The sequence below is a fragment of the Liolophura sinensis genome, chromosome 6, assembly GCF_032854445.1.
Source record: "Liolophura sinensis isolate JHLJ2023 chromosome 6, CUHK_Ljap_v2, whole genome shotgun sequence".
NCBI lineage: Eukaryota > Metazoa > Mollusca > Polyplacophora > Chitonida > Chitonidae > Liolophura > Liolophura sinensis.
Window position 1 is genome coordinate 24,011,462 of NC_088300.1, and position 24,871 is coordinate 24,036,332.

The 24,871-nt window shown below is 37.8% G+C and overlaps 1 protein-coding gene across 1 annotated transcript; it reads left to right on the forward strand.

The window, feature by feature from the left end:
• Window positions 1–235: 235 nt before the first annotated feature.
• LOC135467024 (kelch-like protein 28) lies at window positions 236–13,401 on the forward strand. The gene is made up of 5 exons (XM_064744779.1): window positions 236–1,221; window positions 9,475–9,777; window positions 11,509–11,649; window positions 12,600–12,807; window positions 13,396–13,401. The coding sequence occupies exons 1-5, from the start codon at window positions 314–316 to the stop codon at window positions 13,399–13,401; spliced, it is 1,566 nt and encodes a 521-aa protein (XP_064600849.1). The 5' UTR covers window positions 236–313.
• Window positions 13,402–24,871: the final 11,470 nt, after the last annotated feature.

Here is a 24,871-nt window from a genome sequence, read left to right on the forward strand (position 1 = left end):
AATATGCTCCCGGTGCCCACGATGCACATATGTAACGTTAATCTACGGTAGATTTCACATTTATCTTATGTTTCAGCCTGCGTCTAGAAACCAAACGCGCGATGTTAGGTGAAGTTAGCCAGCTCTATATACGCCTGCTCGGTGACCCGGCATCGGTACAGCTGAGGTCACGGTAGAACTGTCAGTTTCACAGGGCGGGCTGCCCGTCAGTTGTCAGTCGGCAGGCTGACTGAGAGAGCGTGGAGTGTTGACTGAGGAGGTAAGAAAGCAAAGTGACGGATGAGGGGAAGGGAGAAATAACGACATAGTTCCGATGGAAGTCAAACGCGAAGTCAGCGATGAAAGTCTAGCTGAGATGAGCGTGTACTCTCAGCAGTTGTTGTACGGGTTGAATGAACTTCGTCAGCGCCAGCTACTATGTGACGTTGTCCTCATAGCGGACGACGCAAAGGTAGCCGCCCACAGGGTAGTGTTGGCGGGGTGCAGCCCGTACTTCCGGGCCATGTTCACGGGGAGCCTTGTGGAGAAAGACAAACCTGAGATTGAACTTCAGTCCGTGGACAGCATAGGTTTGAGGACGATTGTGGAGTACGCTTACAGAGGTAGTGTGGTCATATCGCAGCACAATGTCCAGTCCGTACTACCGGCTGCTAATCTGTTCCAGCTGACACCCCTTCTGAGAAACTGTTGTCGATTTCTCCAGTCCCAGCTTCACCCTTCGAACTGTCTAGGCATTTGGAAGTTTGCGGAAACGCACTCCTGTTTTGATCTATACAACAAAGTCTTCAGTTTCATTCTGCAGCATTTCACTAAAGTGATGAGAACTGAAGAATTCAAAGACTTGACGGTAGAGGAAGTGTGTGAGGTGTTGTGTCAAGACAATTTGTCTGTCTCCTCCGAGAGGTGTGTGTTAGAGGCGGTAGATCTCTGGCTGCAGGCAGATCTGCCCTCCAGGAGAGATAGCCTCAAAAATCTGCTCCCTTGCATCCGACTGTCACAGCTCCCACTCACTGTGCTCAATAAATTCCTCGATTCTCACCAGCACCTGATAGAGGATTCAATATGTAGAAAGTTAATAGAAGAGGCCTTGGGGGATAAACTTGACGCAGAACGAAGACTGAAGAGAAGTAAGGCAGACTGCAGCAGCTGCCGAGCCAGGTGCCCTTCTAAAGCCCTGTGTGCTGTTGGAGGGAAATGTGGGTTATTTGCTAGCCTCGACAGGTTGGACAAATATTTTGTTTATCTCCATGCATAAAGAAAAAAATATAACTTTTTGGGGGTAATTGGAAACTTCATTTCATGTGATATGTACAGTGTATATAGAAGCCTTATTCTTTACATGCTTTTTCTAAGAAGTTTGAAAAAAAGTTATTGAACCTTTAAAATGAATGAGTATACATTTAAAACTACATGTAGACCTAAAATAATATTTATTAACTATCGACAGGATTCTGTTTCACAGAGCAAATCTTATGCGTAATACTGGTGATTGTAATGATTTATCTTCTGTTTGGACGAAGTCTGGAGTTCCGGGATACAAACTGGGTCAGGTCATATCAAAGACTAAAAAAATGGTACTTGTTGCTGCCTCGCTTGGCGCTCAGCATTAAGAGGTTAGAACAAGGAAAGAGGACTGGTTGGCCAGGTGTTAGTATAGTGTGACTAGGTGGGGTGCCATGTCTGGTGTCTTCAGCATGATACTTCAGTGGCAGCAGCACTGTGCCGGCATGGACTCTCCCTGCCACAAGAAGGCACAATATATGTACACACATCGAAAGACCCCTCATTGTCATATGAAATTGTTAAGTACGACTTGAAACCCAAGCATTCATTCATTCATTCATTCTTCATTTTGGGGGATGGCAGCATTCTAGAGAATGATGTGTACTTGCCAATGCTATGAGGATATTCATTTGATGCAAGAATTAAACTCAAGCATAATTACCAGGGCAACACGTGTTTAAATTATATGTTGCCATGGTGTAGCTACTCTCAGCTTAGCCTTTGATTCTCTGGTTTATGAGCAGTTATAAATCACACTTAAATATGTAGATACTACTCTAAGCTAATTACTTTCCATAGAAGCATAACTATTAAACAAATCTCTTATTTCTGTAGCACCTGCATCTGAAAGACTTCGCTAATTAGTTCAAAGCCTGCACATAATGAATATATACGTAATAACAGTATACTGTACGTTACATAACATTCATGTATCCTTGAATGATATAATATAGGTGTGTGCAAATGATATACACACATACACACATGATACACACATAGGTGTGTGCAAAACGACTATGATTCACACACATCAGTTATTGATGGAAATTCAGAATATTATGCTCCTAAAAATTAAAAAAAATTACACAATTAATTTGGTATCAGGCCTAGTTTAGTTTTATGCATGTAGCCAGATTCCAGGTACATAATATTGCATATATGCAATATAGTGAAGTTTGAATAGGTCTTTAGAAAGTCAGCGTGGGATGGTCTGCCAGCAACCCGCTTAAATGTTATACGTGTTATGGGTTATCTTTCATCTTCATCTGTAAAATTGTTACTGATATTTATGCATGTTTATTAAAATTATACTAAACTTTTGCCCACAAATTACAATTTAAATGCGAATAAAAGTCTTAAGGTATCATGCTCTTAGTGCTGAAATTTTCGTTTCTCCAGAAGGATATCATCTAACCTTCCAGCTGAAAAGACCTTTGTAAGACAGATCTGGGTAACTGATTGATGGTTGAAGATTTATTTCCTTTACAGTAATTTGTTTGGTGAATGTGTGCGAAGAAGAGCATATAATACATATGTTTTGAAATTTATTGGATATTACATGCAAGTATGTCGATAAGCCAGAGGCGCTGCCTGTGGCACCTTCATGCTAACAGTAAGATGAGATTTTGACAGATGCATGTAATTGCGTATTATATAAGTGATGATGATATACGAAGTCTGAATTATTCTAGCGTCTGAAATATTTTGGCGTGAAATATTTCAGCATGCTCAATTTTGAGATGTTGCAAAAAATTGTCACCAAGAATAGTGGATTGAACATTGATATTATCTTCTGTGTGCATGACTGATGATTAATTGCATGGAAAAGCAAGAATATGAGTAAAACAAAAGAACAACACAGCAGATTCCATTTATAATTTGAGTGCACTATTATGTTTTTCAGTGACTGCATATACAGGAGTTTTTAGCCTCTGCTTATTTAACCTCCTTATCATGTTAAGTATTAGCGGGATCCGAAGGTTACTAATTTTAATCCCATTTCATTTTATTGGAGAACCTTTTCTACTTACAACCTAACCTCAACACTGTTGTTCATTCCCGCCTTTACTATGGTGTTTTGTGGGCAAAGTGGTTTTAAATTAGTACCTATTCATTGCAAGAGAACAATGATAAATGTAGCTTGGATTTATTTATCTATTTATTTGTTTGGTGTTTTACGCAGTACTCAAGAATACTTCACTGGATGGCGGCTAACATTATGGTGGGAGGAAACCGGGAAAGCCCCGTGGAAACCCAAGACCATCTAAAGAATGCTGACAGACCCAGTGTTTGGATTGAGTTTGCCTGTTAACCAGTTATAGCACTCAAGTACATGTAGGCTTAATTTACTATTATTTGCTAACAGATCTACATCTGTCAATGTGGCTTTCTATGGCTACTTATCTGTCCAAAGTATCTCTGCAGCTAAATGACCCTTGACTGCTGATGCTGTGTGCTCAAGTCCAGCTCCAGCTAGTAGAACTGTAGCTTTTAGTCGGAAAGTGTCGGGTACACATACCCTGGCAAAAGGTGATGCTTTGTTCGAGATTCATGAGCTATCTCATCAGAATCCTTGATCCATACACCTGAATTCCGTCACAAAAAGGAGGTATTCTTGAGTACAGTATTAAACTTCAGTGAAATAGTTGCAAATATCTGTTTGTGGACGTACATGTAATTACCCTAATAGGTTATAAAAACTTAATATTTGAATAATGGAGGAAAATATTTTTGAAGAAATAAAAACATTTTAATCCACACAAAATGGTTTGTATGTGCGATTTTTTATTAGTATCTCCATGTACTTGTAGTGTGTCTTTACCTGTCTTTTTACATTTGTTTTATTATAAAATAAATGGAGAAAAATATGTGAACAATGTGTTTATTGTAACTCTAAATTGCATCAGCTGGAAATTTGTTTGATAAGATAATCAAATTTTCTTAAATGTGTGAAATTGTTACCTATAACAATAAATAAATCCAGAAATGACCTCATCATAATTTTTATGTAAATACCCTTGATAAAGGTTAGAGAATTTATTGATGTTGATAATAATGGATTGCTTTTTTTAAAGTACGGGTATTGCACTGAAAGCCTTAATGCTATAAATATAAATACATAGACTCGTGTTCTTGCTCTGTAAACTTTTTTGTTTATTACATGCTAGACATGAATCTAAAATGTGTGCGCAACATGTCAGCAAGGTTTACTGTGTTCTTTTCACAGATAGTATCTTTGTTGTTTTATTAAAAAATAAACCTTTTTTTTTGACTTCCAGTTTAGCTGCAATGTCTTTATAATTATGGTAATATGCTTCATAAAAAATCCAACAGATGGTCTGCATGATACAGAGTATGCTTTTAACCTTGACCTTAAATGACAGGAGCCTAAAATAGCTTTTTCAATTTTTTGTTGTTGTCTTTTTTCATTCATTGTTCGGGGAAGATGTGCTGTACATATTTGACATGAATGCACAGTCTGTTATGCCTGAATAATTCATTTGCACATATATATAACATGATAGGATGTCTTGTCGTTGCATGCTATTAATATCACTTCACAGGGGCATTTAAGAGATAAGGTATGTAATACTCCTCAGCAGAAATGGCTCTACATAATATGTAAAGAGAAGAAAAGAAAGAGAGAAAACAAAAAGCAGTGCTTAATATTTAAACATGTTATACAACAGTTTACGTTAATATTTCATACACCTTCTGAGTTTTTATTAAAACTTTTCACTCAAGCTAGTTTGAGAAGTTTCGTGTGTAATATTTTTATGTGTATAAAGTAAGCTAGCTATTTAAGATGCATGTACCAGCAATGTTTTTACGTCATGGGGTATTTTTAGGGAATTTATGGCTGATTTCCATCAAAAAATTTGTGCCTAAAAATAGCAGAAGGTTTCTAGGTTAGAGAATGAGATTTGTCTGTTGGTTAGGTCAGCCCTTATTTATGTGTCATTATGACAGACAGAGTGCTGGATAAATAAAACAAGGCAGTGTTCACTTAAAACTACAAGCCACTTAGTGCTTCAGCCCAGCAGTTATTGACTTTGACCAGGAATATTGGTTGGAACATGGTTATTGTATGAGGTTGACCTTATCTATGCACAAATGTGTTGGCCAACTAATCAGACATTATATAGATTCCATTCGGAGAAGATTGTGAGATCTATTGGAAACTATAATGAAACATTTACATTACCATGGTGTTGGCAAATTTTCCAGTGATTTAATGGGATTTGTTCATTTTTTATACATGTACATGAAATGTGATATGAATCATGACAAGACCCTACTGCATATATCATGTATATTGAGGAAAATGTCAATTTTTTATTCACATCCTGGATACTTTCATCGAGAACAATTGTATTCTATAATTTGATTTTGTGAGCTTATCTCAATCTCCCAGTTTCAAAAGTTAATTTATTTATCTATTTATTGATATGTTGTTTAATGTCATTCTGAAGAATTTTTCTCTTATAGGCCAGCTATAATGGCAGTCATTTATTGGTGGTGGAAAACCAAAGTTTTCAAGGTAAACCACTGACCTTCAGTTGGCATGTTGCTCACAAACCTCCCTACATGTGAGACACAAATATTCACACCAGATAATGGTGGAAGGTAGAAGTTGATTTAAAAAAGTAGAAAATAGATCAATATATATGAGTGTTATCTGTAACATGGAAATATAATTGTATATGGCAAACGACCGAAAATTTCACCTGAAAGAAGAGCATTTTAAGACAAAAGTAAATACCCTTAAATATTACTGTTGGTGTAGAAACTTCCATTTTCTCACTAGGATGTCATCATAACTTCTCAACAAACATAACAATACCTTTCTAAGATCAATAGATCTCTTGAAATTAGGCCAAATGTACAATCAAGTCATGGGGAAAATTTGGGGTTATTTACAGTATTTAATATATGTCCACATTTCTGTCAGACAAGGTTTATTTTGTAGTTGACAATGTTAAAGTAATCGTGCAGAAAAAGTAAATAATGTTTTATTATAAAATATTTTTATATATACACAGCCATTTAAATTCATGGATATACATGTACTGTAATTCTTCAACCTTTTCGCATGTTTCAAGGTGTTTATTTGAGCTTATTGTGAGGGCATTATTTTGTGTAGACTGATAAAATAATAATTTTTGTCAAGCCCTGTAATTGGCCTACCAAACAGATGTGTTTTGTTTTCAAAATCAAATGATAAATGTGCATAAATTGCACAGAAACTTGTTCTTTCGTAAGCGAAAAGGTCAAGGAATTAGGGTATAATTATTTTCTTGAAAAGGTATTTAATAGGTGTACCATTTGAGAACAACCGCTCTTTGACTGTCAGTTAAGTTAGTTGCAAGCTTAACCAGAATCGCAAGATTTTTTGTGCTTGTATTGGTTTTTTGCAAATAGAAGTGCGTGTAACAGTGTACTTAAGCCTAACTCCATTTTCAGTGAGATCTGAATTCAGAACCTGTGAAAGGTTGGAGAAGAAGACAACAAAAAACAAAGTTGGACACTTATTTGTGTAACAGGAAAGCTTTAGCGTGGAGTAAACAACAACGATTTGGGCAGATTTATCTTTGAGGCCTGTCCATGTGTTCTGCTACCGATCAACTATGGTGTTAGGTTTTGAACATCAAGTGCTTACACGCGTCCGTTTCCTATTTTTTTGGCCAAAGTTCAATTTGCAGGGAATTATGAACGATCAGATAGGGTGACATTAACCTTGTGTGTGTTTCCTGATGCTCACAGCACAACTTGAGGCTTCTTACTTTTGATAACACTCAAGCTTACACCTTTTCTTGACACTCCACCATTTTTCAAAGCTTTCTTGTGGTTTTCAGGGGTAAAAGGAGAGATTTAATAGCTAAGGCCTGGCATCGGGGAAAGAGAAATGGAAATTGATGTTTATACTGTATATAGTTAGAGTGCCTGATGAAAGTGCTTCTATTTTTGTACAGAATTGATGGGGTTATGTATTTTCTTGTTTGCGAACTCCATTATGTTCACGCACAAAGGTTTGAACCGAGGAAGCCTTAGCTTAACAACTTGAGTTTTTTTCTTGTTAAAAAATGTTAGGAATATTGGCGTTGCTGGATTTCAAGTAGGCTTACATGCTTCAGTTAAACATCCTTTCAGCCTAATAACAAATTAATTACAAGCAAAACAATGCTGTATTTATTGCAATATTAGCCTGAATCTGTCCCGCTCACTTTCCTTCACACAATAATTTCAGACATTTCCTCCCTCACTGTACATATAATAATATGTATCTATCTACATGTATATTATTTATATTATAGCTAGTAGTCTTGTACGTCTGTTAGGCAAATCATGAAATATATGTGTATTGCTGCATCTTACCCTCCAAAAAACAGCCCAAGTGTTGTGTTACTAAGATACTGACAACATTTATTACTTCCAATGTTGCTTAAAATCCATTTTTTTTTGCATTATAGAGAATAAAGAAAAAGAAAAAAAAGATCTCCCTAATAACCAACTGTAGGTTTCCTCAAGGGTGAGATTTTTAAGGATGACATTACCCAATTATTGTTGTTTATACACCGTTACAGAATAATTAAATTAAACAGATGTTGTCATTTAGTTATGTAAATTTGTTTTACATTGTATACCCAGTGGTGATCACTCACTGCTTATCAAAGTGAAAGTCGTCTTCAGTGGAGCACATCAGGGAACGCAGTATAAAATTTGCATATCATAGGCATATTATTTCATTTCTGCAGAATGAAAATCTGTAATCATACGAAATTATTTATAGGCTTGAAGTTTTACAAATTAAAAATGGCATCTGTACAAATATATATTTCTATGTGTTCAGAACAGCCTGGCACCCAGGTGATGAATAATTATGACTTTAAACTATTTTTGTGTTGTATTTCAGTGATATTATAGTGGTTGTATTTTTGGAAAATCGGAGATCTTTTGCATAAAGTCACATCCAAACATAATGGTTTTATGAGCTCCTTCAGACAGATTAAATACTTTGAATAAATAAATTATTCATGACACATTATTAGGGACCAAAGGTACTGAAAGATTCTGACATTCAAAGTTTCTGATTTTAAAATGTTAACTGGACAAATGTGATGAGAATAATACTTGCAGATATTGTTTGATGACCAAAACCTGCACACGTACTCAAAATGCATGTTATTTAGTGTTGAGAAAATAAAGAACACAATAGTTTAATTTGCCATGGTTCTTTCAGCATTCTCTTGGATCATTATTGTCTTTATTTTACTGTTATTAGTATGATTAAGGACAGAGACAGTGATCTGACTAGTCATGTCAGAACGAGATGAAATCGCAATTTATGGTTGTATTTATATAACATCAGAATTTAAATTCCGTATCTTGGCAATAGGTGGTTCTGTCTCGTTCTTCATAAGCATGTAATATATAAGGTAGACTTGTGTTTACATGAATCAATTTTTAATTGGTGTCCTTAATTTATACTTTTATTCTGTCATTAATTTTTAAGTCAGAACCAGTGGTATTTAGGAATAAGATTTGCAATGACAGTTACCTTTTCATCACAACAGAAACTTGGATTGATTTAATTACTGTAAATCTTTTCAACCAGTAAAGCACTTTTTTCAGTTGAATTTATGCATACAGCTGTTATGAATATAACACTAAAAAGGATTAATTTGTGTCATTAAAAATGCAAGCCTTGTAAAACTGTGGAAATTATTTCTCTACACTCCACATACATGTAGTTTTCTGAGAATGTTTAAAATTATTGCCTGCAGAGGCTTTTAAAGAAATAGGGTATGTAAAGAATTACGGTATGTAAAGAAACAGAACTTGTAATCATCAGATGAAAAATAAAACAAAAGCCGAAAATTGAAAAATGAAGTGCGTAAATTTGTGTGTTCCATGGCATGAAATGAATGGTATTGTACATTTAAGAAACCTTCTTTTCTTGTGAGTAATACTACATTAATTTCTTGGCTTCATTTAAGAACTTGATAATGTGTTCATTATGGAGACGCGTAGTAATATACTTCTTTGTATGTGACGTCTGTTATAATGTGAAGGTATACTAAGATACTGTATTCTCCAATCAAATTTGAAGGTATACGAAAGGTGTGATTGAAGGTATATGAAATGGTGTGTTTGAAGGTATACGAAAGGTGTGTATTTCTTCTGTTTCAGTGTGGAGATATACTGTGCTTTAAACCGCTCCTGGACAGAAATAACACCTTTATCCACCTGTCGTAACGAGTGTGCTGTGACTTCCGTGAGCAGCAGGCTGTATGTGCTGGGTGGAATCATCTGTGAAAACAGAGAAAATGGCACCTACCGTTACCATGACAACAGAGTGGAATACTGGGACCCAGAGTCAAATGTGTGGCATGAAAAATCTCCCATGATACACCGGCGAAGTGCATTTGCTGTGGTAACATTTCAGGAAAACCTATATGCATTGGGTGGATATGATGGTCAGGTATATCATAGGTAAGTTCATAGGTCAAGGTGGAGGTAATTGGAATATCTGAGTTCATTTATGCATGCAAAGGACTGTTTAAAGGGATTGTTTAATTCATGGTTTAGAACAGTGTATTTCCATTGAAAGATTATTTTTGAATTGTGTATAAAACATAATTACAATATATATGCGAATGCAAGTGAGATGGTTGAATGATGTAATGGTGGTGATGGGTGTTGAACAGTTTGATTGATTTTGCTGATACTGGGCATACACAAGTCTTTACCATGCACTGTTCAATGTCTTGTTTTGTATCTACAATTTCAACAAGAATATGGAATGGCAAAAGAGATATAACTTTCCCCCAGCAACCATGTAGAAATACTAGATTTATTATTCAAGTCAAGAATAAACACAATTTGTCTTTTGTCATGACAGAAAATTTCTTTTCAAATTATAATGGGACCGAAAAAAAAAAAAAAAGGGTTTTGTGAAACCAAAAAGTCTTGTCCCCCAAAAAATTGGATTCTAAGAAAAACAAATCTTGGATGAAAGAAAGATAAATGTTGGATCAAAAATAGGTCTTGTTTCAAAAAATGTCGAAGGAAAAGAAAAGAAAAATCTAGTCTTGGTTTTTTTTTTTGTGGCATGCGGTGTTGAGCAGACATTCTGTAAGTAAATTATATGTGTATTTGACATTATCGCAGAAAAGTTAATTAAGACTGCAACGATTTTTTTATCTTAAATCTAACAGAATAAATACATGATGATGACTGTTACATTTTTCTGTTATTTTTTTACACATGCACACAATTTGTATCTCATGTTTCACCAGAACTTCAGGAACTTCATGATTTCAGAGTGGCCCTGGCTCAATCGTCGGACTGTGAAAGATGCCACAAAGACTGTTACATTTTCTTTAAACATGGATGCCGGGGAAAAAAACAGTTACATCAACATTCTAAAAATGAAGAGAGATATCATAAGTGATGGACATTTTCTCTGCAACACTACTTTGGAGATTTGTAAAGATTTTTATTAATACCAAATGAATTATTTTCATAAAGAAAATGTCCACAGTCTTGTGAGATTTACCCTAATTCCGTGATCTTTTCGCATGTGAAAGAGCAACTTTAAGTGCATTTTTTTCCTTTTTTTTTTCATTTGATTTTGAAGACCAAACTACATCAGTTTGTTTGGCTGATTTCAGGGCTTCAGTAACAGTATCATTTTATCATTATAAACAAACTAATGCCCTCAGAATATGCTTTAATATACACATTGCACTCAAGCAAAAATTTTGAAGAATTACAGTAACTGGAGAAGTTTGCTGACAGCAAAGTTTGTAAAAATTGAGAGCTTTGTAGTTTACCAATGAATGGTGCAAAACTGTGTCACATGCAGCGGCAGTCTCTTAGGTAATTAAGTATGCATCTTTATCGGACACCTTCGAACACTCCTTTCATATTATTTTCAAGAAAGCCTTGCTTTTGTCAAATAAATTCATGATCAGTAATGTTTGTGCTTTAGCTAATAGGTGGGTTATATATGATAAAGGTCATGGGAAGTGACTAAAAGCGCCTGTATGCCTGGTTAGATAACTCGTACATTTAGCTGCGTATCACTCAAGATATCCAATATCTGTGGAGCCAGTGCTGGTTTGGTGCACCATTTGTCTTCGAAGCTGGAATTAAGATATACGGGATGGTTTTTGGTGTCATTGACGTTAAAAAGATTTATATTGTGGTTTTCATTAACAGAAGCGTGGAAAGGTATTGTTGGCAGTCTGACGAGTGGACTCCAGTGACGGCCATGCAGCAGTGTCGCAGCTGTTTTTCAGCTTGTATCCTGGAAGGCTTCATCTATGTCATCGGAGGGTATGGCCCCCCTTGCTTGAATAGGTCAGCCCCCTTTTATCAAGTAACTTTATCTGATGTAACTCTATCTTTATAGCCCTTCATTATGCTAACACAAGATATACACCTATGTGGTCTAGTTGCCAGCTGTGTACTCTATACTGTATACATATTTGTGTGGTGTACTTTATGGGTTTGTATCTCTAAACAAGAGTTAAATATTCCATGCAGTACATGGAATATAAATCTATTGTACAGTTTTCTGTCATAAAATATGTGATATAGCACTTGGTTATTTCATATCATTTGTATGAATCTTTATATCTAAATGTGACTTCTCAGATAAAGATAAATAAAACACAATGCTTACTGGAAATAAAGAACAGATTGCATTATATGATATGCAATCAGTCATGCAGCCATATGGCTGTTAGATTACCACTTCTCTCATCTTTTCTTTTGTCACTTGCATTGCAGTGACAGCTGATGTTGTATAAAGGCACAATGTATTTAAATAGTTAAATGTAACACAGCACATTGATGGATCGGTTTAACTGAAAAGAGAAAAAACACCTCTGCTTTCTCCATTGGGAATAGTAAACAGAATCTTTTGTCTTTGATTCGTTATTATGTGTCTATCGTTAAACTAACTCAAAGGTTACACTTTTTTTTTTAAGCCTCCTAAGTTTTTGAATCACTAAATATCTTTGTCTCCAGGGTCATGTAATGTTGATAGGTTCAGATCCATGATAATGTGAGGTTTTAGGTATTCTTGTTGTTATTATAAACCAAGTATAGCCTTTGCTTAAAGGATACATGAAAAGGAATGAAGATATGGTTTTAAGGGAAATGAAAACAGTTATCCTAAAAAATGGAATTTTTTTTCATTTCTGAAGCATAATTTACATTTTCATAATTTTTTTTCTAGCTTTGCATATTTTTCACCAGGAACAGAAATTTTTAGAAATAACATTATTGCCAATGCTGGTTTGCAGTGTTGAGAAGTATGACCCAGTCTCCAAAGAGTGGGGAAATGGTGACCCAATGGTGGAAAAGCGTATAAACTACGGAGCTGGGGTGGCCTGTGGTTGCCTCTTTGTGGTTGGAGGTCATAATGGTTGCTCTAACCTGTCCAGTGTGGAACGCTATGATCCTGTGGGTGACCAGTGGACAAACGTGACCGGTATAGACAGACAAGGACAGGTGAGATTCCGACTCTGCAACCTATGAATGAAGGGCTGATTCCACAAAGCCATTTCTGACTAAAGTCAAACATTTAAAACCTCCTCACAATGCTTAGTTTTTTGGTACCAGTACTGGAAGTTTGGTAGTGAAATTTTGAGACATATGTTTTCTCAAGATAACATTGTTGAGGTAGTCAACATTTTAGTTTCCAGGGTTTCAAATATAAGTCCCAAATTTTTGACTGGCTTCATGGAATCGATCCTGAAATACTAATTTAAACACAAAAATTATCATGGCAAAAATATGATTTGAAAAAAAAAACAAGTAAAAAAACACAGAAGGAAGTAGAAGTTTGCCCAAAAGCAGTAAATTGTCCCTTCTTTAGACAAATAGGTAATTCCTTGTACCGTATCTGTAGAGAATTGCCATTCAGCCGTGTTCATTTCAAGTATGTGTTTATGGACTTGGAACAATGTCTCAGTAACTTTGGCCATTATTTCAAAGTATCCTTTTCCTTTTTCTTTCATTCTTTGTGGTAATAATGGTAACTGAAATTATGTAGCACCCAAGATAAATGTGATTTGTATCTACTTGCATTTCTTTCAGGATTGAGTGTGTCTGTGCTGGACAATGTACTATATGCAGTTGGTGGTCATTCTGGTTCAGCATATTTGAGAACTGTACAGAAATATGACCCCCATGAGGACTTATGGGAAGATGAAGAGTCCATGGGAACATGTCGCTGCAGCTTTGGTTTAACAGCTTTATGATGTGTCCCTCCCAAACGAGTCTGAGGATCTCAAGCACAAATCCAGGGTTTTCTCTCTGTCAGGAATAAATCTTAAAAATTTTACCATGAATTAACTGTCATGGTGGCTTTGATGAAGAACATTGGTCAACAGGGAATTGTTCTTGAATGTGTATCTCTCTCATATTTTGTAATTTGTTATCAGGAAAACTGTTTAAAGTCACATCAGGTGACAAAGTTTCTTGCTATTGTGCTTTTAAAAGGCATTTTGTTCTGCACGAGGAACCAATTTAAGGAAGATATGATTAGAATTCTACACCACCTGTCAGAAACTTCTCAAAGTATTAGTTAATTAGCCCTTTGTAGTTCAATCCGAACCCTAAATGGCAGAATCTTGAGTATCATGTCTCTATTTTTCATCAAGGTTTTGTGCTGACAGAATTTTGTGCACCTGTGGAACTGCATCTGAGACTTGACCTATTGACCTTGTGACCTTTTGCTAACAAGGTTTAGCAGCAGCATGAGTTTTGTTAGTAGGATGTGCTTCTTTACAGGATAGTTGCCTTTCTGATTTGCTTTTTCCATGATTTTACTGCCAGAGTAGTATGTCTGGTCATACTGTGCAATAGGACAATTTAGTGCTCTTTGAAACACCTTTTATCTGTACATGATCATGTGATGCAGTATTGTGCTTTCTTGAAGCACGTTTTGTCTAATATAATAAAGCATTGCAATCAAGTGTTTTTTTGAAGCACCTGTTTTTCATATGCATAGTCTAGTGTTCTTTTGAAGCACCTTTTATCTGTATGCTCATGCAGTGAAGTCTAGTGCTTTTTTGGATCACTTTTCATCTGTATGTTAAAGGTATGCATGATCAAAGGATGCAGTGCACTGTCCCCACTGAAGTACTAATGTTGGTTAGCGTGGTTGTGGGGTGCAGTAAAGTGTTCTGCTGAAGTGCTTTTGTTGATCATCATGGTGATGCTGTGAAGTGTGTCATTGAAGAGCTAATATTGATCAGCAGGGTCATGAGGTGCAGTGTGGTGTCCTGTCGAAGAGCTAAAATTGATCAGCATGGTGTTGGGATGCTGTGAAGTGTGTCATTGAAGAGCTAATATTGATCAGCAGGGTCATGAGGTCCAGTATGGTGTCCTGTTGAAGAGCTAATATTGATCAACAGGGTCATGAGGTGCAGTGTGGTGTCCTGTCGAAGAGCTTATATTGGTCAGCATAGTCATGGGTTACAGTGTGGTGTCCTATCGAAGAACTAATATTGGTCAGCACAGTCATGAGATGCAGTGTGGCTTCCTATCAAAGAGGTAATATTGGTCAGTCTGGTCATTGGATGCAGTGTAGTGTCCTATTAAAGAGGTAATATTGATCAGCACAGTCATGAGATGCAGTGTAGTGTCCTGTTGAAGTGTTAATATTGGTCAGCCTTGTCATTGGATGCAGTGTAGTGTCCTGTTGAAGTGTTAATATTGAGGTCCTATCAAAGAGGTAATATTGGTCAGCATGGTCATGGGGTGCAGTGTGGTGTCCTATCAAAGAGGTAATATTGGTCAGCACAGTCATGAGATGCAGTGTAGTGTCCTGTTGAAGTGTTAATATTGCGGTCCTATCAAAGAGGTAATATTGGTCAGCATGGTCATGGGGTGCAGTGTGGTGTCCTATCAAAGAGGTAATATTGGTCAGCACAGTCATGAGATGCAGTGTAGTGTCCTGTTGAAGTGTTAATATTGGTCAGCCTTGTCATTGGATGCAGTGTAGTGTCCTGTTGAAGTGTTAATATTGAGGTCCTATCAATGAGGTAATATTGGTCAGCATGGTCATGGGGTGCAGTGTGGTGTCCTATCAATGAGGTAATATTGGTCAGCATGGTCATTGGATGCAGTGTAGCGTCCTATCAAAGAGGTTATATTGGTCAGTCTGGTCATTGGTTGCAGTGTAGTGTCCTGTCAAAGAGGTAATATTGCTCAGCACAGTCATGAGATGCATTGTAGTGTCCTGTTGAAGTGTTAATATTGGTCAGCCTGGTCATTGGATGCAGTGTAGCGTCCTATCAAAGAGGTAATATTGGTCAGCATGGTCATTGGATGCAGTGTAGCGTCCAATCAAAGAGGTAATATTGGTCAGCATGGTCATTGGATGCAATGTAGTGTCCTATCAATGAGGTAATGTTGGTCAGCATGGTCATGGGGTGCAGTGTGGTGTCCTATCAAAGAGGTAATATTGCTCAGGACAGTCAGGAGATGCAGAGTAGTGTCCTGTTGAAGTGTTAATATTGGTCAGCCTTGCATTGGATGCAGTGTAGTGTAATATCGAAGTGCTAATATTGGTCAGTCTAGTCACAAGGTGACGGAAAGAAAATTTTCTGGATGCAGTGTAGTGTCCTGTTGAAGTGCTAATATTGGTCAGCCTTGTCATTGAACGCAGTGTAGTGTCCTGTTGAAGTGCTAGTATTGGTCAGCATGGTCATTGGATGCAGTGTGGTGTCCTGTTGAGGTGTTAAAATTGGTCAGCGCAGTCATGGAGTGCAGTGTAGTTTACTGTGGAAGTGTTAATATTGATCAGCATGGTCATTAGATACAGTGTAGGGTCCTGTTGAAGTGTTAAATTGGTCAGCGTGGTCATGGAGTGCAGTGTAGTGTCCTGTGGAAGTGTTAATATCAGTCAGCATGGTCATTGGATACAGTGTGGGGTCATGTTGAAGTATTAAGTTGATCAGCGTGGTAATTGAGTGCAGTGTAGTGTCCTACTGAAGTGCTGATATTGGTCAGCATGGTCATTTGATGCAGTGTAGTGTTCTGTTGAGGTGTTAAATTGGTCAGCGCAGTCATGGAGTGCAGTGTAGTGTACTGTGGAAGTGTTAATATTGGTCAGCATGGTCATTGGATACAGTGTGGGGTCATGTTGAAGTATTAAGTTGATCAGCGTGGTAATTGAGTGCAGTGTAGTGTCCTACTGAAGTGCTGATATTGGTCAGCATGGTCATTGGATGCAATGTGGTGTCCTACTGAAACGCTGATATTGGTCAGGATGATCATGGGGTACAGTGTAGTGTCCTGTTGAAGTGCAGCTTAGACGGTTAAGTTCTCATGAATAATTGAGATGAATGTATCACTGAAAATTTCTGTATGAATATGCAGATAAATGTTGATTAGTTTTTGCAAAGATCTTCATTACTAAATCTATGTAAAAGGTGTTATTTTTTTTAATCCATTGTAAATGACATAACGATGTGATACTGTATGTTTTGCAGCAGTGACCCTGTAACTTACACTATGTTTTGTGTCATCTGTATAATCAGGAGTTCTCTGCACGAACAATATTTTCATTTGTTTGCCTTTAACAGTAAGTGTTTTCATTTGTTTGCCTTTAACAGTACGTGTTTTCATATTTACTCTCATCCTGTAATCACATTTGTGCAAGCCCTTTAAAAGGTTTCTTTTAGGCACCACATGAGCTGCCTCAGTATTTTGTGAAAACGCATTGAAAAGGTTTCACAACAGGGTTAAAGGAATACTTGAATTAATAGTTAACATTTGAGTTATGCTGTGGCTTGGATTGGAAATTGCTTGTTAAACTAAGGATATTAAGTTAACACATTGACATTTGTCTAAATGCTTTCAGTCGGTAGGAGGTGTTTAACATTTAGCCGGGATGAAAAGGTCTATCAATGGAGGACAGCGTTGCTGTTGATCTTATATATTGGTGATATGTAGTTTTGCAGTGATGTCATTGCAGCCCTGAGCTAATCAGCACGTGATGAGTGTGCTTAGGGTTTACGTCGTACTCAACAGTTTCCCCCCTTCATACGACGACGAACAAGTCCTTAGAGTGCGTGTAATGTACCTCCTCGTTGCAGGACGGATTTCCAGCGTTCTTTTATCTGGTGCTGCTTCGACTTACCGAAGGTATGTTAGGTGCCCCACCCAAGCCCTTATACTGATACGTGTCAACCAGTCGTTGCAATATTCCCTTAATGCTGAACCCCAAGATAGGAAGCTACTACTTCCTCTTTTAAGGTCTTAGGTGTGATCCGATCCAGGATTGACCGCTCCACAGCGGACGCTCTACCAGCTGAGCTATCGGGGCCGGCCAACTGGAAGTGAAAACAAAGCGAAACTAACCCAGGTGAGATAGACACAGAAGAAGACTTTAGCATAAAAAAGGGAAAATGTGACTTTTAGATAAGAAATTCTTTCAGGAAAAGGGATCAGAATGTGTATAGCCTTCAGATATGAAAGTTGCATTGGCCTGTAGTACTTTAAACCTTATAAACCATAGAAATCGGCAAGAATCGGCTGTTCACCCATTTAGCTCCATGTTATTAATCACCTCCTGCACCTTGAGAAGAACGTATGAATATAGGTGGAGATTGTGTTGATGATGCCATGCATTTTTGAAATTCGTATGCGTTGCAGCTTGTGTCCGCACATTGATGGTCTTTTGTCGCATGTATGCACGAATCTCTTTGACTAAAATGCAAATGAAAATGGCGTTATATCGCTAATTGACCCACATGGAAGAGTTACATGCAAAGTTTTTATGAAAGTTCATATATTCTATGCCACATTTATACTGCACATTGCGCAGTTCAAGTGAACCTAGTAGTTTTTATTTTGGATATGTGTATTTCATGCAGTTCAGCTTAAAAATTAAAACTACTGAGGTCAAATTTTGTGGTGAGATTTTTTAAAGAAAGATTTGTGAAATAGCTTTGGCCTTGAGGTATTGTTATCAGGAGTATATATTTTGCAGCTTTGTGTTTCAAAGTTAAAAAGCTGACTTTACTTTCATTTGAACAATAAATGTGATTACCTTTTCTAAACAAAATTTATATGTCATACGATTTGTATACCATAATTTATCGAGTAGATGTTTGAGACATTATGCTGTAGAACGTAAATTAATATTTCAGATCTACAGGTATGGATCTGGGCCGATTTTTCAAAACGATTTCTACCACTGGAGCCAGTTATAAATACATAATGCAATAGTACAGTTGAGAATCTTTCACGCCAATAGTAATTCGGGCCAATGCTGTGCGCATGTCTGTTGTTCATTCTTGGCTTTGCGGTGACGTTTTGGGGAAAACTGGTAACGTATATAGAACTCCAGTCCATAAAGCTGTCTTAGACTTTATACCCTTAACGCGTGGTACTGTTCCTCAACGTAAATTTGAATTAAAACGCTTATTCTAAGCCGACACTTCGTTTTGAAATAAAAATCCGTAAGGCCAGTAACAGTTTTAGACAGTTTAAACAGTTTTCTAAGACAGTTTCGTGATCTCGAGTCCTGAATTACAAGAGAACGGGTACCAGTTAAATGTATACGGGTGTAGCCGTTGTGCGGGAAAGAGCAATATTTGTGCTTCACAACACTACATAACGCGACTAGTAGTGAATATTTTGTTTTGCCATGCATTTAACACTACGAAAACGTGGTGATGTTGAGTTTTTTGACGCTGTTACTAATCGCAGCGTGTTAAACGACGTAATGTGTAGTTATTCTAACTGTATTGACACGTCAAAATTTGTCGTGCTTGGGGGTACACCTGTTTGGCCGATCAGCCTAGAAATTGCCATGAGCACTGCGTTGACATATCTTACAATGAAAACGAATTTAAGCATTCTCAGTTTTTAAAATGATGTTGCACGTTGGATGATTTTGTTGGATTCAAAGATGAATATGTGGTGCATGTGTTGACAAGTGAAGGATGAAAACGAGAGATATTATCAATTTTATTGGTTTTATTGGTCTCATAAATGAGCAAAAGTGACATTTCCAGGAATTTTTGCAATAAAAAGGCATTTTGTTCTTCATTATTCTCGAAGTTCCGGTCAAATGGCCTACGAATGCTCGTAAAACTTGGCGTTTTGTGCCAGGTCCCAGTCCTACTCCACGTTGTATATAATTAGACGTGCTATAAATTTGACTTTATACAGATTATTTCATTCCTATATGCTGTGAAAATTATTTTCTGAGCTAGAATATTTTAATACATTTAATGTGAAACTGTTGCCAGTATTGGGCACGGTGCAAGTTATTGGAGCCGTTTGTTCGGAGGAACGGCACAACGCCTTGAAACAAAAGACAGAATGCTTTGAGGAAATGCCGCGTCTCACTTTACAGAAAAATATTCTGGCAGAAATGTTCTAAAGGTATAGAGTTAAATATCAAGATAGTTGTCTTCTCGAGAGAAAAATGTGGAAAAAGATGACAAAAGGTGGAACCATGTCGGAAACCGGAAACTACTGGAGGTCCTCTTGACGTATACATTATCATAAGATATTTGATGCTTTTTAGAAAACGTGTCTCAATGAGAGTGTTTCGAGCAATTCTATATAGCTTAGCCTAATACAATATCCTACAGCCAGTCAACTGCATTCCTCCTGTGTTAACTTCACTGTGGGCTTCCATTCATGTATCAACGAAATATTTACGTGATCTCCGTGTATAAAAACGAAAGGTTATAGGAATCTTAAACTGCATGAAGGCTGCAATTTGTAACAGGAGTGCACATATGTCTTTTTAAAGACATTGCTTTTTAAACATTTATTTGGTGATTTTGCGCATTTATGGAGAAAATACATTTAATCGACATCGTTCAACATGCCTTTATGGGTTTAATAGCTGTCAAATCTCTGGAAGTATATAAGCCGAGTTATTGTGGGCGAGTGGTCTCAGCTGAAGCTGTGTAGACAGCTGGGTTAGTGTCACTGGTTGTGCGCAGGATTTGTTGCGTTCGTTTAGCCTTATTGGTAAAATCCACGAGACTGAGATAAAATATTCAAACTCAACGATATAGGATGCAAATGCAAAAGTCGCAATTGCGGAAAATTTTTGCATTTGCGGAAAATGACCTTGGACATTTCAATTCTTTCCCCGCATGAAGTTGTGATTCATATACTTTCTCTCACTCCATATGTCCTATGTATAAATTGATGAACTAACGATGATGTATGTATCAATAAATCCCAATGTAACACTAGTATAGTGGCCTTGACCCTGCCAATCATTTGTTCATTTAATCTAAAAACGATATTTAGACATGCATGCCTGTATATATTTGTTATTTTGGGGGTATTCATGTTGAATATCATTAATGTAGTGAGGTACCATGATTTTACTTCATCCAGTGCAATGAATGCAAAGGAACAAAAGTTTTTCTTACTGCATATGACCTTATTAGAAATGTTACTTTTGATAAGGTGAGCTATGTTTTTGACAAATTCGGAAAAGATGTATGGGTAAATAAGCGAATGTACTCACCCTAGCCAAGCATTTGTAAGATAGTAGGCATGTATTGTCATTGCAACATGCATATCTGGATTATAAGAACTATAAAATTTTTATCTTATCCCGAAAGTGGGTAGTTTTGAGCAACTTGTCTTGGAGTATATACCTGGAAGATAGATGAGAAAAATTATGACTCATGATTTATTTTGCGTTTTAGCTCGATGTTATGGTCTGAGGTCTTCGGGGTCCACGTCACTTATATGTACCCGACATACCTTATACGTGATTTCAAATGATTGGGTGCATTTTCCCACGAGATAGCGTTCGGGTCCTAGCTGGATTGACCAATATCCCCCTGTAATACATGGGCCACTGCGTTACCAGCTTACCCACAAATCGTCATCGCTAAGCTTGGAAGAATGATCAGTGGATTGCATATCTTTGGCAGGATTACTTTAGGCGGGAAAGGCTCTCCAATGGAACCTGCGATTTCGTTGAAAAGCCGCAATGTCCGTAAACAACTCGGCCAGCCTGAAAAGGCGATTTCTGTACCCGTGCCAGCACTCATTCACTTCATTCACCCGCGTGGTCGCGCACAACTATCTCCAGCGTCTTTGCAATCATTTATTCACGCCTAGCCATGGTCGGAAACAACAAATCATTAAAATGGTTGGAAATGTGAAGAAGTAATGAGCTAATCAATGCACCAAATCGAGAAAAGGGTGATTGCTTCTTGTGACCACAGAGCGAATCTCTTCACCAATGCAGGGTATAAAATATTTCGCCAGTTCTGTGGCTGTGTATATATCGTCTGGTTCATTACCTCTGAGCGGTTTTAGGTCAGATGTACTTACACCGAGTGAGGACTTTATTGTCAAAGTGCTAACGATCGCTGGCTGTCACATATCTCGGCTTCCTCCCTATCGGTTCGCCCATAAGAATATCCCTTGAGCAGCTCAGTTGGGTGTGTCCATTTTACAACCCTCAATATCAACGATTATGCGATCATTTACCCTGCTGACAAGTGAAGTAGAAATTTCTGTAGAAATCAACTATTTACAAGTGAAGTCCCGTGTGGACCAAACAGTAGTAGCAAATCACGGAATCGCCGAGAAATCAATATCGTTGGCGGGAGAGAGCTAACCACGGAGTGCCAATAGAATCCTAATTTCCCGCCAGACGGCTACTTGTTTTCACATTCATCATCGCACGTGTCATCCGGCATAACCAAGTGTCTATCATTATAGTGACAGCAATGTGCATATGTGCCGGTTTGCTTGTAGGCCAACACACCACAACCAGTATATAGAAAGGAAACTGGGATTTAAGAATCCGTAACACACAGACCATTGCAAAGCAGGAATGCTAGATTTAAGAGATTCTCATCTTTACCGGCCCCGATGGCTCAGTTGGTAAAGTGTCCGATTCAGGTGCGCTAGATCCAGGGTCATGCAATCCTGGGTCGGGTCACACCTTCCACCTTTCTTGGCGTCCTGCATAAGGGGAACGTCCAACGACTGGCTGACCCGTATCAGTATAATGGCTTGGGTGGAGCGGCTTACTTGCCTTCGGTAAGTGGTCTCAGTGAAGCTGCACCAGATAAAATTGCGGTGGAATTCCGTCCTGCAACAAGGAGGCACAGTACACGCACATGCAATCTGAAGACTCCTTCATCGTCATATGACTGAAAAATTGTTATGCACGATGTTAAACCCTAAGCACTCACTCACTCACTTCACTCACTCATTCTTTACTGAGCGTTATGCAGACTGATGGGATTTGCGTGTTGTAATGATATGTGTTGCGGAGACTTTTGTTATAATTAGAATGTAACCATAAATATCGCTGTACAGGTGTGCGTATATGTCATCAGTGAGACCTGCAGACGAATCACAGCTCTTGATGCTTTCAGACATGCATTAGACGCACGTGATGAATGAAAGAGGTACGGTGACCACCAAATAACGTATGTAATATCTAAAGAATTGTTGACGTAAATATCTGAGGGGATAAATTGTACAGGTATATGTGTACGAAATAAACTGTAGACGTATATCTGAGCTGATGAATTAAGAGGTATATATATAACACGTGGTGAACTGTAGAGGTCAGTGAAATTTCATGAACGGTACACGTATAAGGTCTAGGCGGGGGAAGTGGGTGGTTTCCTCTCTGGCCGTACGTGGAAGGTCTTCCAGCGTCCTGTTGTGTGTTTCCCCCGGGTTTTGCCCGGTTTCTTCGCACCATATTGCTGGCCGTCATTGATACATTCTTGAGTATGGTGTAAAACACCTTTCAAATAAATAAATAAATAAATATTCTGTCCGTAGATCTGTCGTGATAAGCTGCAGACGTTTACATGAGGTGATGAATTGTGGACGTAAAAAACGTGATGACATCAAGTCCGCGCCCCCCCCCCCCCCCCCCCCCCCCCACACACACACACACATTAACCACCCACTGTTTCTCTGCTCCTATCGCTTACTGTTGTCTAGATATCTAACCAGGGTATAAGTATTATTTACGTGAACTCTCTCTCTCTCTCTCCCTATCTCCCTCTCTCTCTCTCTCTCTCTCTCTCTCTCTCTCTCTCTCTCTCTCTCTCTCTCTCTCTATATATATATATATATATATATATATATATATATATTGGAAGACAAACTGATAGTTACGCCAGCCTGTGAGTCCACAAGAACTGATGATAGAGAGCATAACACAGACGGCAAGCTCCATAAGTCATTCTTAAACATTGACCACAGGATGGTAGATGGCGAAAATAATAGCTGTATTACCGTAAGTACGAAGCGATAAAAAGTGTCGCTCAATTTCAGAGATAATGAGGTTATGCGTACGTTCACAGTATGTAGGCTACAGCAAGGTAAGGGCAAGCATATCCATGCCTATTAGGCAAAACGTTAAAGAAATACGCACATGGACTACTTGTGTAGAATACCATATAGAGTGCCAATAAGGCGTGATACAGTAAGTCACCTCAATGGGGACAGTTGCTAGAAATTGTATTACGACTTAAGTCCAGTATTGCTGTCAAGGCTGCAGTTTCGGGAAAGTTGTATTAAGATGTAACGGGTTTTAAAATTCACGCTTGACTTAACTTCTTCTACACTTTCGAACAACTGGCCAAGGCTTTGTATGGTTTATTTAAAGTACATGTATATACGTATACAGTTGTTCAGATTTTAACACCTGTTTAATTCAATTATAGGGAACCTTTCCTTCCTAAAGTCATTCGAGTCTATATACTGTTCATTCTTATACCTTTCCGAAGACTTCTCTCAGAAGCATATAGGAACTGTGGTTGCATAGGTGAACAGACAAGTTTCTTATGGATAACAACTTCTGTGATTATTGGCCGGTAGCGTTTCGGTATAGCTTCTAATATCGTTCCCAAACCATGTGACATACGGCATAACTTATGCATATATATATACCTATCTAGATAGGAGTTGTTATCCATAAGAAACTTGTCTGTTCCCCTTTCCTAAGACGTTTTGTTTCCAAACTGGTAACGTACACTCAAAAAATGAACTAACTTCACAGAAAGTCTGTTTTCTCTCCGAATTTTACATCTCTCATTCATCGCTTGGCAGTGTCTTCTTGTCATAAAAACAGTTCCATCGCTGTAATAAATGCTGCTTCACTGAAACGCTATGCGTAACTTCTCTCCGTCACAGTATACCGACACTGAACCTACCTGTCCAACTTTCTCTCAGCATGTGAACACCAACCAAAAAATATCAATTGTCTAATATTACGTTTTACCCTCACAGGAATGATTGATTAATTGATTGGTCGTTGTTTAAAGCAGTACTCAGGAGTTGTTCACTTATACAATGACGTCGAGCATTATGGACGGAGGAAACCAAAGTACCAGAGGTAAACCACCGCCCTTTGGCATGCTACGTTGCCCCGCCTGCATGTAGCGTAACATGTATGCATATCGTATATGGTATCTGAAGTATGAATGCGCATGTTTCAGCCAGATCGTTTTTATACTCTAATTGGTATCCTATGTGGCTAATGACAGTATACCCATACACCGGTAGGGTGGTACTCTTGATGGATCATGCA